The sequence below is a fragment of the Anopheles coustani genome, chromosome 2 (assembly GCF_943734705.1).
Source record: "Anopheles coustani chromosome 2, idAnoCousDA_361_x.2, whole genome shotgun sequence".
In the NCBI taxonomy this organism is placed as follows: Eukaryota; Metazoa; Arthropoda; class Insecta; order Diptera; family Culicidae; genus Anopheles; species Anopheles coustani.
Window position 1 is genome coordinate 22,865,760 of NC_071289.1, and position 13,506 is coordinate 22,879,265.

Sequence of the window (13,506 nt, forward strand, 5' to 3'; positions counted from 1 at the left end):
CAGCCGGTAAAGCACAGTGTCGCAGTTCGACGGGACCTAACGGGCGAGGGAACGAAACCGTTCGCCATTCGGCAATTCGACTGTTCGGCGTGAGCCACCATGCGCCTCCATTCCGGCCAAACAAGTGTTGTACTAAAAAAGTACCGTTATCGTTCCTTTGTGTAAGTGTGTGTGTGTGTGTTAGTGTGTGAGAGTTTGTGTGAAAGGTGTCAAGTGTAATGTTTTTAATCTGGGGGTTGTTCTGTTCGTTCTCATAGCCATTTATTGCATAATTGACTATTTGATACAAGTCTTCGGTAATTGTTGTCGGTAAATATACGATATCATACACGAGTTCGTTGATTGCGGCGTACTTCGGAGGGCACGCTTGCACGCTGAGAAGAGGGGGAGGGTGTTGTGATTTGGGTCCCCCCACCCACATCATCGATGGCACGATCGCTGCAGTCTAGCCGAACTCTGCCCCACCGAATCCGGTTCCCGTTTTGCGTGGATGTCCGCCCTTTTCAACCGGATTCGGTTTCGTAGAATGATTCGTTGGTTTTGCTCGGGGAGGAACAGTTGCAGCACAAATCGGACACGCCAATGCACGGCTAGTGGCGCGCTGCTCAGTTATAAATATTAAACCTACAAGTCTTGCAACACTGTTGCTGGTAACGGTGCAGTCTACAAAGGCCCATGGTTTTTACATTTTTACAGTACCTCGATAAGTCTTTGCATTCCGAAACTGTGGGAAGAGACAAGCGGGAAGAGAACGCGATCAGTCAATGTTCGATCAACGATCAAAAGCAGAACTTACGGTTCGCAATACAGGGTGGTCCTTTACACACTTTCATAACCGCTGGTCGCGGCTGATCCCGGCACGCATTTCCGGCCGGTTTTTTCGTGCCGTACCAAACGCACTGCAGTATCCGGTACTTGATGCCCTGTCCCTCGCAGGCCGCATTGCACTGGCGTTGGAAAAAAGGAGCGAGGATCACGATTAATCGAGCTTCAGTTCAATCGGAACACAACCGGGGATGGCTTTCACTTACGTCCGACCACGGCTCGACTCGCCATACGCCCTTGCACAGCTCGTTGTAGCATTCCTGCTTGGTGACGGGCTTCTCCTGGTCCTCGCACGGCTTCTCGCTGTCGCCCCGCGCACCCTCGAACTGGCAGAACACGTCGCGCTTCTGGAGGGCCGTGTGCCACGAGAAACATTTCGACTGCTGGCACGCACTCCAGTCCGTCGTGACCCAGCGTGGGCATTCGATGTTGCCGCACTTGTCCACCGTGTCCGGCACCGGCAGGCCGGCGTCCTCGCAGAAACTGTTGTCGACGGTACGGCTCGCGTTAGACATCCGCAGCATGCAGTGGGCTGAACGGAGCTATAAAGTGACGGAAGAAGATATGGGAAGTATGTGTTTAATTGGTGAAATAGTTTTACTTGAGATTGAAAGAATGTGGCTGAAGATTTTAACTTCTAATCACTTTTCCGATCCATATTGAATGGTTTTATAAGCTAATTTCCGTGCTATGGTATTACAAATGCATACTAAGATAACGATATTTCAGATATAATGGTTTAGAAAAGAATACTTTTTCCACAAATTCCTTGACAGTAACATTTGCAGTATTTGCAACGTAAAAAACTTTTACTAAACTCATCAAATAAGTTAAAAATGTCTGTCTTCACTTCATATTTGTTATGTTATTTACTATGGATATATTTGAAATTAGCAACCATATAAAATATGCTACATAAATAACAGGTTTAGATTTAAGAAGAGTTAAGCTAGAGTTTGTTACGGTTCTAATGATACGTGTAATTTATTTGAGGTTTCCCATTTTATTTAGTTTCGCTCTCCCTTTTCAATAATTTATAACCTCATAAGATTGCATTACAAAGCTGTGCGTTATTCTTTTAAAAGTGTAGTTCTATTGCTTTATTTACTATTGTCACAAAAGGAACAAATAGTTTGAGATCGCTTGTGGTAGTACCAGACAATTAGCCTGGTATTAATTACAATTTGTTTTCGGCTTATAAATTTATCCCGACCTTCGGGGTCACCTTTTTTAAATAAATTAATCAGTCGCCTGATCGTTGAAGTTGATTCATTCTCATGACGTTTTAACAGGCTATCTGGCGTTAGGAACGAAAGTACTTCTTGCAGCTATATTTATTGTAAGTAGATTATATTGTGGCGTCATGAGGTGTGCAATTTATATACATTTTATTACACTTAAAATTAAAATATTTAAAATTTCTTTGCAACAGCCTTTTTAAATATTACGGAAGATATTCCCAGGCAATCAAATTTAAACCGTCTAAACAAATAATGTTTCAAATTCAAATACGACATCAACCAAATTATAGTACAATCCACTATGCCTACCTTGTAGCCACCACCGTTGGCGCCACACGTTTGCGAACATTCTGACCAAGGGGTGGTCATCCACTCGAAATCGTAACCCTCCGCAACCTGGCCGTCGTGGCTCATCGGCTCGTCACCCACCGTGTCGCCGGTGCCGGTGCTGGTTCGCGACTTTAGCAGCTGATAGACGTTCATGGGCCGGGGCGGATCGGCGTACTCGTCATGCTCGCCAGGCCGACCGATCGATCCGTCGAACGGATCGTACCCTTGCTCGACCAGAAACTGGTGCGGTTTCGTGTTGCTAAAGGTCTGAAACGGCCAAAGAAGCTGTCGTAGCAGGGCGCAGAGAGATGGGAGTGGAGATAAGTAGGAGGTTACGATTAGTACATTGTAGCCGGGGGCGGGAAAGTCGTGAAGTATATCACTGTATTTTGTTATTGATGAAACAGATTGTTACAAGTTGGATGAAAATGCATGTAGAAGAAAGTGTATGTTAGCAACGAGTGGTTCGTTTTTGCGATAATAAAATTCGTTGTTCAGTGCTCGGTGCACAGCTAAGGCATATTTATTTCGTGCAAAGGTGCACAACTAGGGCATATTTATTTCGTGATAGTTTCCATTCTACCAATGGTGCAGTAGGTAAGTGATAAACTAATATTATTTGCAATGGCAACAATTAGACCAAAATATTAAAATATAATATTGTAACGAAAATATTGGTTTTTGTTATCTTGAACATCCACTTCCTAAATCTGATGGATGAGCTGAGTATTGTGGAAATTCTAATAAATGAGAAATTACTTTCAACAGTGATCATGAAGAAGAATTACCTATTTGTGTCCATATGTGTATGCATTGGGATTTGGGTGGGGGTCGATGCACGACGGGAGGTGCACAAGGGAGTGAACAATGAGGGAGAAAAGAAGGAAAAAATTCAAAGTATAATATCGGGTTTGTGCTTTACTGTGAGACGGTTGTCCTCAAACTACATCACAACAACAGATTTGCTACGAAGAGTGAGGGAAAATACGAGCTGAGAATTATATTTCTAATTTACTTTGTCTAAAGGTTCATGCATTATAACATTTCAACACAAATTGTAACAACAAACATTTAAGAAAAGAAAAAAAGAAAACATATTTATAATGACACGAATGAAAACATTTTGAAATTTTCCCACATTCGAGCGAGGTGAATGCCGTTGGAAAACGTTCAAGAGAAACCCAACCGGTGTCCCATATTGATACGCAATTTAAGCGTACCGAGAAACGAAACGATAATTAATTAAAGTAATTAGTGTTTTCTGCCCGAAAACAAACAAACAAAACAAAAAACCATAAAAAGCTGGCTATGTTGTGGGCATAAGAGTTCTTGTGTGACGCCTCTTACGGGTGACAATTTTAACTGTTTATCGTGTGTTCGTGTGTTCCCCTCGGCAAAGACCACCAGAGTTAAAATACAAACAACCCTTTGGGTTGCCATCATTTTGTGGCGCAGATTGACCAGGGCGGTTCGACCGAGAATGGTTTCGAACAGTTTCGGTTTAATTGAAAAATGCTCACAAGTCATGTTACGCACGTTTATAAAAAAAAGAGCACAGAAAACAGAGTCAGCCGACTGATCGTGTTCTGTTGGGGAGCACCAAAGAAGAATCGATTGGAAAATAATTTTCCCTACGAAGGAAAAAAAAAGAACAGATTCCCTCCGGGTTTGGTGTTGAAAAGCAACACATTCGTGCCAGGCACGGCGTTTCGATCAGATCAGACCGAGGCACATTGGACAATAAATAAGATGGGTTATAGTAATTCCCCCAGGGTGGTAGATAGAAGCATAAAGCACAAAACCGTTGGTAAAAAAGGCCTATTTCAAACTGCCCTCTCGAAACAGAGTCTCGGTAGGCGGAGAAGGCCATCGACAAATGATGAACACAGCCATTAGTTTCAACTGCCGATTCAAACGAGCGATTAGTTGCGAATGGGGCGAACCTTAGTTGTCGCATCAGCAGCTATCCGTTTCGTATGTGTGTCTGTGTTTTTTTTTTAGAATAGAATTTTACGATTTAAATCCGTTACGGTAGAGCAAACCTAGTTCCTCCCCCATCTGTTTGTTAATGGGGCTGAGGTTTCGGTTGAAAATATTTCACCACAAGCCGGGTGTAGTTGGTGGGGTATGAGGGTGGGTGGGTTATAATGGTAACGGGCGTCAGGAGCAAGGGGAGCTCATTGCCGGGGTCGAGATTAACGGGATAATTATGTCCCGTAATAATTTATTTACGAATGAAAAATAGCGGATTGACACATTCCGCTCGTATGAATGCTTTTAATTAAACCGAGCACCGCAAACGACCGGGCTGGGAACCTCAACTCGCCCTCTCCCGGTGGGAAATGGGAAGCATTGAAAAAAAAACGCGGTGTGGGGGTTCAAAACAAAAAAAAGTGGGAAACCCGTGGAATTCGTAATTCCCATCGATACCGCAAGTTTCGCGATTGTTTCCAACGTCGGCGGCAAGGGCTGCTCGGGATCGTACAGCAAACTGCGTCCGAGTGGTGATTATGGATTCTTGTGTTATTTTTGCCTGATTTATATGTTTACCGTAACATAGGCGCGTCGCGATAAAAGTACGATTGCGTGGTTTGAGCTTTTTTTTTTCAAATGCTATCGTGTTGAAACTATTAAATAATATTGATATCCGCAGCGGACACAGGGGAATAACAGATTGATTATTTAAGATTTATATTGACCATAGATTAAACGCTGGAAGTCTTTTGTTGGCTGGGCACTGATTGAAAATAAACAAATTGATAATCATGTTTGCTGACGAAAAGGTCGGTTTTTGAAAATGTTCCGCCCAAATGCATAAATTTAATGGTACACGGCCATAGGAGCATAGAAACGATCCTGAATAATAAAAAAAGCTAAGCTAAGCTGCTCTGTTTTCATAGTTTCACCACGTTGTCCAATACAATAATTCTTGATTACCATAAATCTTACAGAATGCTGTAGGATGCAATAACGTAACGAAAGTATTCTCAAAAACCCTATACTACCAAGAGTTGAAGAAAACTAATAGAGAACTCGTAACAATTTGAAATTTCACGAAGCAGTCAGCAAACGAATAATTGTTTTATATTTGATCAGTTTCATAAATTGACTTCCTTTGTAAATCTATAAACAAACAGATAATAAGAAACTGTATGCGTTCAGTAAAAAGTGCAAATGATAATAAACATCCAGAACATGTTAAACATAATGCACACGAATCATCAGAAGTGAAAAATCTTAGTTTCTTAGAATGAAGGTCCTATCTCAGCACATTCATAACTTTTCCAATGGGGTGGGAAGATAATTTTCCTCTCCATTGTTTTGATTCAACGAAACCGAACCTCTGGGGTGAGGCAAAAACTATGTCTAGGTTAATAAAGTAAATGTTGAAACTATGTTCGAGAGGAAATGACATGCAGTCTTTCAGGAACGGTCACTTCCTCATCTCTTTCAATGTTCCCCCAGTTGGTCCCCAGTTGCCCTGAGGAAAAATGTCATTCCTTGCCCAAGATCTTGTTTGAGGAAATATGGCTGTGACCGGAAAGTAGACGGTTGGCAAAGGCATGCAGATGGAATTGTACTTCCCGCTTAAAAGATGAACTCAACGAAACAAACTGAGTGTGAGAGAAGCGTTTGAAGAGGGCAGAAAATCAGTAACAAGCTCATCCAATGGCAGCAAAGATAAAATGATGCCATACGCAGAGAACATTCTGTGGTGTGTGGATGGAAAAGTATCCCCCCGGGGTGAATCTGTTTCAAAAGAAGTATAATGAAATGCTTTCGCTGATGCACTTTCGTTGTGATGTGAACCCGGTAAGCGTGTTTCTTTTATCTCGATACATGAAAAACAAATGGAACCGTCATGCAGCAACAAGTGAAACAACTGGATGGAGATGGAACAACCAACTGAATACGGTGAAAACGGTGCGATCGTGCTGCCATTTCATGCAAACATTAACGAAACGCGTGCAGTGCGTAGATCAAGTGCTTTTGCGGCGTTCCTGCTCGCTCGTTCACCGGAAGTACATCAGCGTGGCCTTTTCCCCTAGCGGGAGAGGTTGCGTGAAGCCGAATGGAACTGAGCGGAAGGAAGCGCGCGAACCCGCGGGACGCCTTCCGTGGATAGTTTTGGTAAAACTCCTCATCTCACCTGTAGGCCGGCCAGAAGATGCTGGAAGTGGGGCAGCGGCATCGTACGGGTGCCGGAGCTGGCCGCGTTGGACGCATCCGACGGCACCGTACTGCCGGAAACGGTCATTTGCGAGTGCGACCGCAGTGGCTCCTTTGGAGTTTGGAGATTTCAACGAGATGCGATTTCGAGCGGGATTTGGAAAAAAATGCGCGTTGTTAAAGGAAAAATGCGATTTTTGATTGGATAAATGGTAGGAGGAAGAGAAAAAGGAACGGAGCAGATAGAAAGATATAGAGAGAAAGAGAAAGTTGTGGACGGTTAATAGCTTTTCTAAGGGGAAATGTTTTAATGGAAAGACCTTTACTGTAGCTTTACACAGACACCTCTAGTCCCTTCCGTTATTTGCTACCCCTAACCAAGCTTTCCACTTTTCAGCAAATAGTCTTCTAAAGGGGATAGATGTGTAACACTTACCTCATCCTCCGTTCCATCGTTTTCGTTTAAATTTGCGTCGTGCTGTTGCCGCTGCCGGTTTTTCCCTCGATTTCGTTCACGATTCCTTCGACCACTGAAAAATACGACGAGCGAAACATAAAAATGGTTTGCATGTTTAAGTATCTACAACATTTTGTACTGAGTTTGAGGAGAACAGTTTCCGTAAGTATATACAAATCAGTTTTTACTCAATCGAATTTGGGTTTATACTAGGAAGGATAAGAAATAAGAAGGTAGAAGGAAATAATTCTATCACAATGGAAGTAATAACAGGATTGTGCCCTTATTGACTTTTTCACATGTTACAAACGAGAAGTTGGTAAAAGGTTACAAATAGAGAGTTCAGAGATTCTAAACTGATCGAATACATCACTTAACACGTTGACTGCCCTGGTTATCATTTTGGATAGCCAACTGTAATTAGTTCTAAAAAGTTTTTGCTACATAAAAAGATGAAAATGCAACATTAAAACTGTAGTACTATTAAAAACTAATTCTTTAGAAGCTAAATTTTTGCTTGGCCTGAGAAAACCGTTGGTTTGATAAATGTTATAAACAAATTTTTTATCAAAAACTATTGTACTAAAAAAGTGTGCTACAAATGCTTGGCAGTAGTCGTGTTAATTATCCGATTTATATTTATGAGTAATATGTTAAATTACAAGGCGCTAGATGAAAACAAGGAAACACGAGGTTTTCAAATTCAAGTTTCAATTTTAGTATAGTACACGTACCCTTTCTCATCTTCGTTCCCGTTCGTCATGCCGTACGAATGCGCCCGCAACGCGTTAAGGTCCGCTCCCTCCCGGTGCCGTTCGTGTTCTTCGTTCGGTTGATTCTCCGCTCCCGGTTTGGCCTTCACCGCCAGCTTGAGATCGGCGTGACTTAGCCCAGCGTGGCAGGTGTAGATTCCGGCCTCCCGGAACGTCACGTCCAGGATGCGCAGGGCGCCCTTCTTGGACATTTTGATCTTTTTCGTCTTCAGCAGCGGCTGCTGATCCTTGGACCAGCGGATCTTGGTCCGGTTGAAGCGCTTCACCGGGCACTTGATCTTCACCTGCGTGCCGTAGAAAACGGTCGCCGCACCGCCGATCTTGAGCGTGATCTTGTTCTTCTTCGGATCGTGCTGGATGAAGGTGGAGTTGGTGCCGGCGATCGGTGGCCGCTGGTCCTCCGGGGCGCACGCCTTCGTGTTGCACGGCTTCTTGTCCGGCGGTTTGCTGCTCGGGCACATCGAAGCCGGCCGCTCGACCTTGTGCTCCTGGGCCATGATCTGTTTGCACTCGACGCGGCGCTCCTTCAAACCACCGCCGCAGGATCTGTGGAGAGAGTTGTTTTAGTACACTTTAGTACAAATTGCGGCGACGATGGAGAGCGATACTTACTTAGAACACTTGCTCCACTCAGACACCTCCCACCGGACGGGGCAGTCGATGATGTTGCAGTACTGCCGATCCGGCTGCGGTTTCGTAGTGCACATGCTGTTCGGCACGATCATCGTGTTCTCGCCGCCGCGCGTCACCTCGTGGATGCACGTCACCTCACGCGTCTGTATGCCGAACCCGCAGGACTTCGAGCAGGGCGTAAACTCCGAGTAGTTCCACCGGGGCGGACACGGGATGTCGTTGCACGTTCGGATGCGGGCCTCGGGTTTGGTTTCGGGCGAGCACAAGAACGGCGACACTATTTTCCCCGTGTCGTCCCGCACGCAGTTGATGATCAACTCCTCGACACCACCGAGACAGGACGCGCTGCAGCTCGTGTAGCCTTCCTCACGCCACGAGTACGTCTTTCCAGGAACGGCCGCGTGCACTTTGATATTTTCCAAGCTTTGCCGGTTCCCATCCCTGAGGCGAGGGGCAAAAGGACAGAAAGAAAACTCAGATTAATCAATGCTCCGAACTTTTCCATCAAAATAGTTTGAATCAAAAAGAAAAAAAACACACACACACACACGCAAACACAAAAGCTCCATTGGAGCGACGAAGCGAAAAGTAATAAGAGAGAAATACAATGTTTCAGTACTTGAGATAGGTCTCCTCGTGGTTGTGCGAGTAGGAGCACGGCTCCATGACGCAACGTTCCACCTCGTCCAGCGGCTTGTAGGCGTGACAGAGCGAGTCGTTCAGCACGGCGACGCGCTTGGAAAACTCGAGGAAAATCTTACACCGGAACGGCTTCCGGCGGATGCCCTCGCCGCACGTCACGCTGCACGGTGACCATTCGGTGTCCTGAATGTAGCTGCACGTCCGCCCGTCCGGCAAATGTTTATCGGAAGGCGTGTAGGACGACAAATCGATCGGTACGAGAAGAGGAAAGCAGACAGCGATGAAGCGAAGGAAGGGGATGAAGGAAGAAGGGGGTGTAAAGAGGGAAGAAAAAGAGAGAAAAAGAAAAGATGGTAAGCGTGAGAGAGTAATGCGCAAGCCGTCGGGATTATAAAGAGGCCCCAATCGGGAGGAGTGTATTAGAAAGAATTCGTTCCATTTCAGAGTACCTTCCGCGATAACCATGAAACATTTATAAATAAACCAGATGGAAAAAAGCTTATGTCTGATATGATGCACACATTATAAAAATCATTTCCTTGGAAAAAACGTCTACCAACGTATAAAGTTGCAAAGAAATAGTCAATCACGTAAAATAAACTAAAGATATTATGAAATCCAAATGATTGCAATCCTCGATTTGTGTTTGAATGCCTCTTGTCACTTCTATTAAAATGATCACATGCATTTTTAATATGTGCATTAGTTTGCTCAGTTAACTATTACAATTTTATGATTGTGTATGATGAACCTTTTTCAACAGTGTATTCAGTGATATTGATAAAAATATGAATGGGTTTTGATTTTAAGTAAATTACAATACGAACTACAATTTACTACTAACTGAAATGACTGTTCTAAAAAAGTGTGCTAAAAACGCTTGGAAGTCAACGTGTTCAAGATTTCTTCCATTAAACCGTTTCTAGAACAATCATAACTTGTGACGTCGTTAGTAGCATTCTTGTTTTCTCTCATCAGTTTATAGTTTTTTGCAAACATTCACTCACATTTTAGCAATTCTCTATACGTTGTACGTGCACGTTTGCTGTTTGCCCTCCATTGTTGATTGTCTAGCTGCGCAAGGGTTTGCAAATAAGCAACAAGCCTCTTCCAATAAGGAAAAGGAAAAGGCACATTGGTGTCTACCGGTATTTTTAGAAATTGCACTTTCGTGTTGCCCGTCTTGAGCTACGGGACGGCTTCTCGAACAAGGACAGAACAAGGAGCTGGTGAAAATCGAATAACTCGCAGGCAGCATCCATCCGATGATGGCGTTATTGTGCAAGAGGCGCTATGATTGATGTCGGAAGCCTGGCGCAATTGCATCCCGGATGCCGCCGAACGCAGCAGGGAAAAACAAAAGCATCAATCAGCGATGCGATGTTGTGAGCGAAAAGTCACCTTCCGTCGCACCTTTGTGGTGATGCAGAGTACGGTGAAAGTATGCGTTGCCTGGTGGGACAAATAAAAAAGGAATCTGGTGCCCGGGTGACGATACGTAGAATTTTCCGCATGAAGGTGGAATAGAAAGAAAAGAAAAACAGCAGGTTGTTATGCTGAACCTATGAACGGTCTGGTGCAATTTCACTTCCCAAGAACGCACCCCATTTTCCCGGTGCATTCCGTTGCGTTTGAGGAAGAAAGGCAAAAACAAAACAGAGCGCATCCCGGGTCCCGGGAGATTCCTGTTCGTGCTTGGGAAATGACGGGGCTTTTCCACGGAATCACCTCCTGCGGCCTGCAGGGCCGATCGTTTCAAGTTTTCCACAATTCAATTGGCCCGCGGAGCAAAGGTGGAATTGTCCGGATTCTTGATTTCCCGCCGAGACTAGGAAAGCGTCGGAGTGCCTTGCAGGAAAAGCGAGCGCTTTGGGCGAGCTTCCAAGGAACGGTACGATCAAACGATGGCATGACGATGATGAACCGTACGGTTTCTGTGAAGCACCATTCGTTGGGCGAGTCATGAACGTTTTTGCACTCCACCTGATTGTTAAATCTTCGAGCAGATTCTTTTGAGACGTATAAAATCGCCCAACCACCACGTAGAAGTACTAGAATGGTGGGAAAATTGGCTTTCTAGAGTGGGTGAAAAATCCCCCCATGAATCAGCTGTTGAGAAAATGGTATGGGTATCAATTTAGCCGATGGAATTTGCTTTTCCACATGCATCTGCAAGGCAGCTACCGAAACCATGTGAAAGATGAGACGCCAACCGATCTCTCATGACCTGTTCCGGTTAACCCGGTACACGCTACTTAGCACTCTCGGCTGCTAAATGGCCCTTCATGCTGCAAGCTGTTTTGTGTAGTGCATGAATTGGCACGATTCACGACAAGATACGTTCAGGGCAATCCTTCTTAACCGGCCAAGTGTCAGATGGTTTGAAAAACGATGGAAAAACGAACCCGCGTTTCGACAATTCATGCACGACCAATTAGGTGAAATAAAACGGCATCGATAATGATCAACAATGATGAAAAAGCGCCTACACAGCAAGAGCTAAATGATGCTTCTGTTCCCGAGATCTCTGTGTACTGAATCGACTGTAATTCATCTGATAATTTTGAGTAGTAATTGCGTTGTTACACACGTCCATTTTAGGGGGTTGATTGCATTTACATTTTATTGTTGAAAGATGCAATCCAAGTCTAACGCGAACCTGATCAATTCGTCAATAAAAAACGAATATAATTCGAAAGGATTGTAAACATATTTTTAGCAGAATACAGCTTTAGATTTGAGTTTCCTCACTATAAACTCAATTTTGGAATATTACGTAGGGAAAGCTGGTTCTCTTTAATCCACAAGAAGAGTATGAATTTGTTCAAGTATGTTTGAAAAATTTATTTAATTTAAGTTTGTTTAGTAATGTAAAAGTTATGAAAATGTAGACAAGGTAAAATATTTAAATGATAACCCAATTTGGGAGAATGGTGTTTTTCAGTGCAAATATAAAGTTAGGTACGATACAAACTAATCTATTGGTTTAGAGAGGAGACAAATTGAATAAAATGATGAGAACATTTTTGGAACTAAATGAACAAAACATCGAAACTAAAGTATAGGTAAATAATTGGAATAAAAGAAAATTATCCCTAGAATGACAACATAGGAATGGAGACGCCTGGTGGCCCGTGCAAAGTAAAATGGAAAATAAAGATATGCCATGATGCTTTGAAACTGCTTCAGCTTTTTAATCATAACTAATACGTTCCTAATAAACACAGTGTTCCATATCAAACGAAGAAAAAAAGGAAAGTGTAGAAAAAGCGGTCGGTCTGTTTGCAATTGGCTCAGTTGTTTGTCATTCCCTCATTAAATTAACATTTGTACTGCAACGGCGGTGAAGATTGTTGCAATTAGATAATTACTTACGTTGCCTCGCCCGGCACCCGCTGGGAAACGATTTTCTCCGCCTTCGGCAGCCGATCCTGGCGCAACGGTTGCGCATAGTACGGCTGGTCGTTGTACGTCATCAGCGTCGGATCGCGCTCCATCGTGTGCATCGCGGCCTTCTCCTTCATCAGCCGCTCGTTGAGGCTCGCTTGGCCCGCCGCCCGGTCACCCGCCCCCATCCCATCGCCCGCCGTCGTGAGACCCTCGAAGTCGGAGGCGGACGATGACGAAGATGGCGGAGCGATGGCGACGATGCCCGCCGACGATGACGAGCCGGCGGAACCCGCATTACAGATGATGCCGGTCGTGCAGGGCTGGCCGGTGAGCGGCTTGGAGCTTGGGTCGCATTGCGCGCTGTAGTGACCGTTCGTGTCCATACACTCGACGCTTCGCACCTGAATTCCGCCTCCGCACGACACCGAGCACTGGAAAATTGGAAGGAGAAAATGGTATCGGTCACCGAGTTGAACTCAGTTGAAGATATTTTACGATGCTTCTATCATTATCGTGCCCTTCTGTTCGACATTCGAGTACACCAATAAATATCCGTTTCTCGTAACTTATTGGCGACATAAATACTGGCGCTTGTGTTTTGTTTGTTTGTTATATGGCCCAAAGCCAAACCAGGCCTGCGTCCTTCACCGGCTCCGGATCGCGCCCACGGTGACACGCTTGGGCAATAAATCAATAAATTTCACAAATTTACGCAACATCAACGCCGCACGCGGCGATGACTTTCGATTTCGTGATGTTTCGTCCCGTTCGGCTGCGAGCGAAATAAAACGGAGAACCACCACCGAAAACCCACTCCAGGCGTCGCAGCGGCAGCATAAAGGAATAAAATGTCTAAACAAACAGCCAGCGTCCGTCGGAGGGCAGTTTTGAGTGCACGTAGCGTAAGGAAATGTGGAGCCTACGCCTGGCAATAATCATTCGACCAATTGGCAGGACGTGCGTGGTCGTATGTGGCCGGCGGCGGCCTGTCGACTGGAAGGAGCCCGACATTGCATTTCATTTTGTCGCCGGGCGCGTCGTTGGG

At 44.6% G+C, this 13,506-nt stretch overlaps 1 protein-coding gene across 1 annotated transcript in view; it reads right to left on the reverse strand.

The window, feature by feature from the left end:
- Positions 1-605: 605 nt before the first annotated feature.
- Positions 606-13,506, reverse strand: part of LOC131263380 (protein madd-4) — a 150,291-nt gene continuing 137,390 nt past the window's right edge. The window contains exons 11-20 of the mRNA XM_058265570.1: positions 12,447-12,892; positions 9,049-9,264; positions 8,409-8,870; positions 7,758-8,342; positions 7,003-7,096; positions 6,547-6,678; positions 2,376-2,681; positions 1,032-1,367; positions 797-947; positions 606-724 (exon numbers count right to left, since the gene is read on the reverse strand). Of these exons, the coding sequence (XP_058121553.1) occupies positions 606-724; positions 797-947; positions 1,032-1,367; positions 2,376-2,681; positions 6,547-6,678; positions 7,003-7,096; positions 7,758-8,342; positions 8,409-8,870; positions 9,049-9,264; positions 12,447-12,892 (2,847 nt within the window). The remainder of the gene's footprint in view (positions 725-796; positions 948-1,031; positions 1,368-2,375; positions 2,682-6,546; positions 6,679-7,002; positions 7,097-7,757; positions 8,343-8,408; positions 8,871-9,048; positions 9,265-12,446; positions 12,893-13,506) is intronic.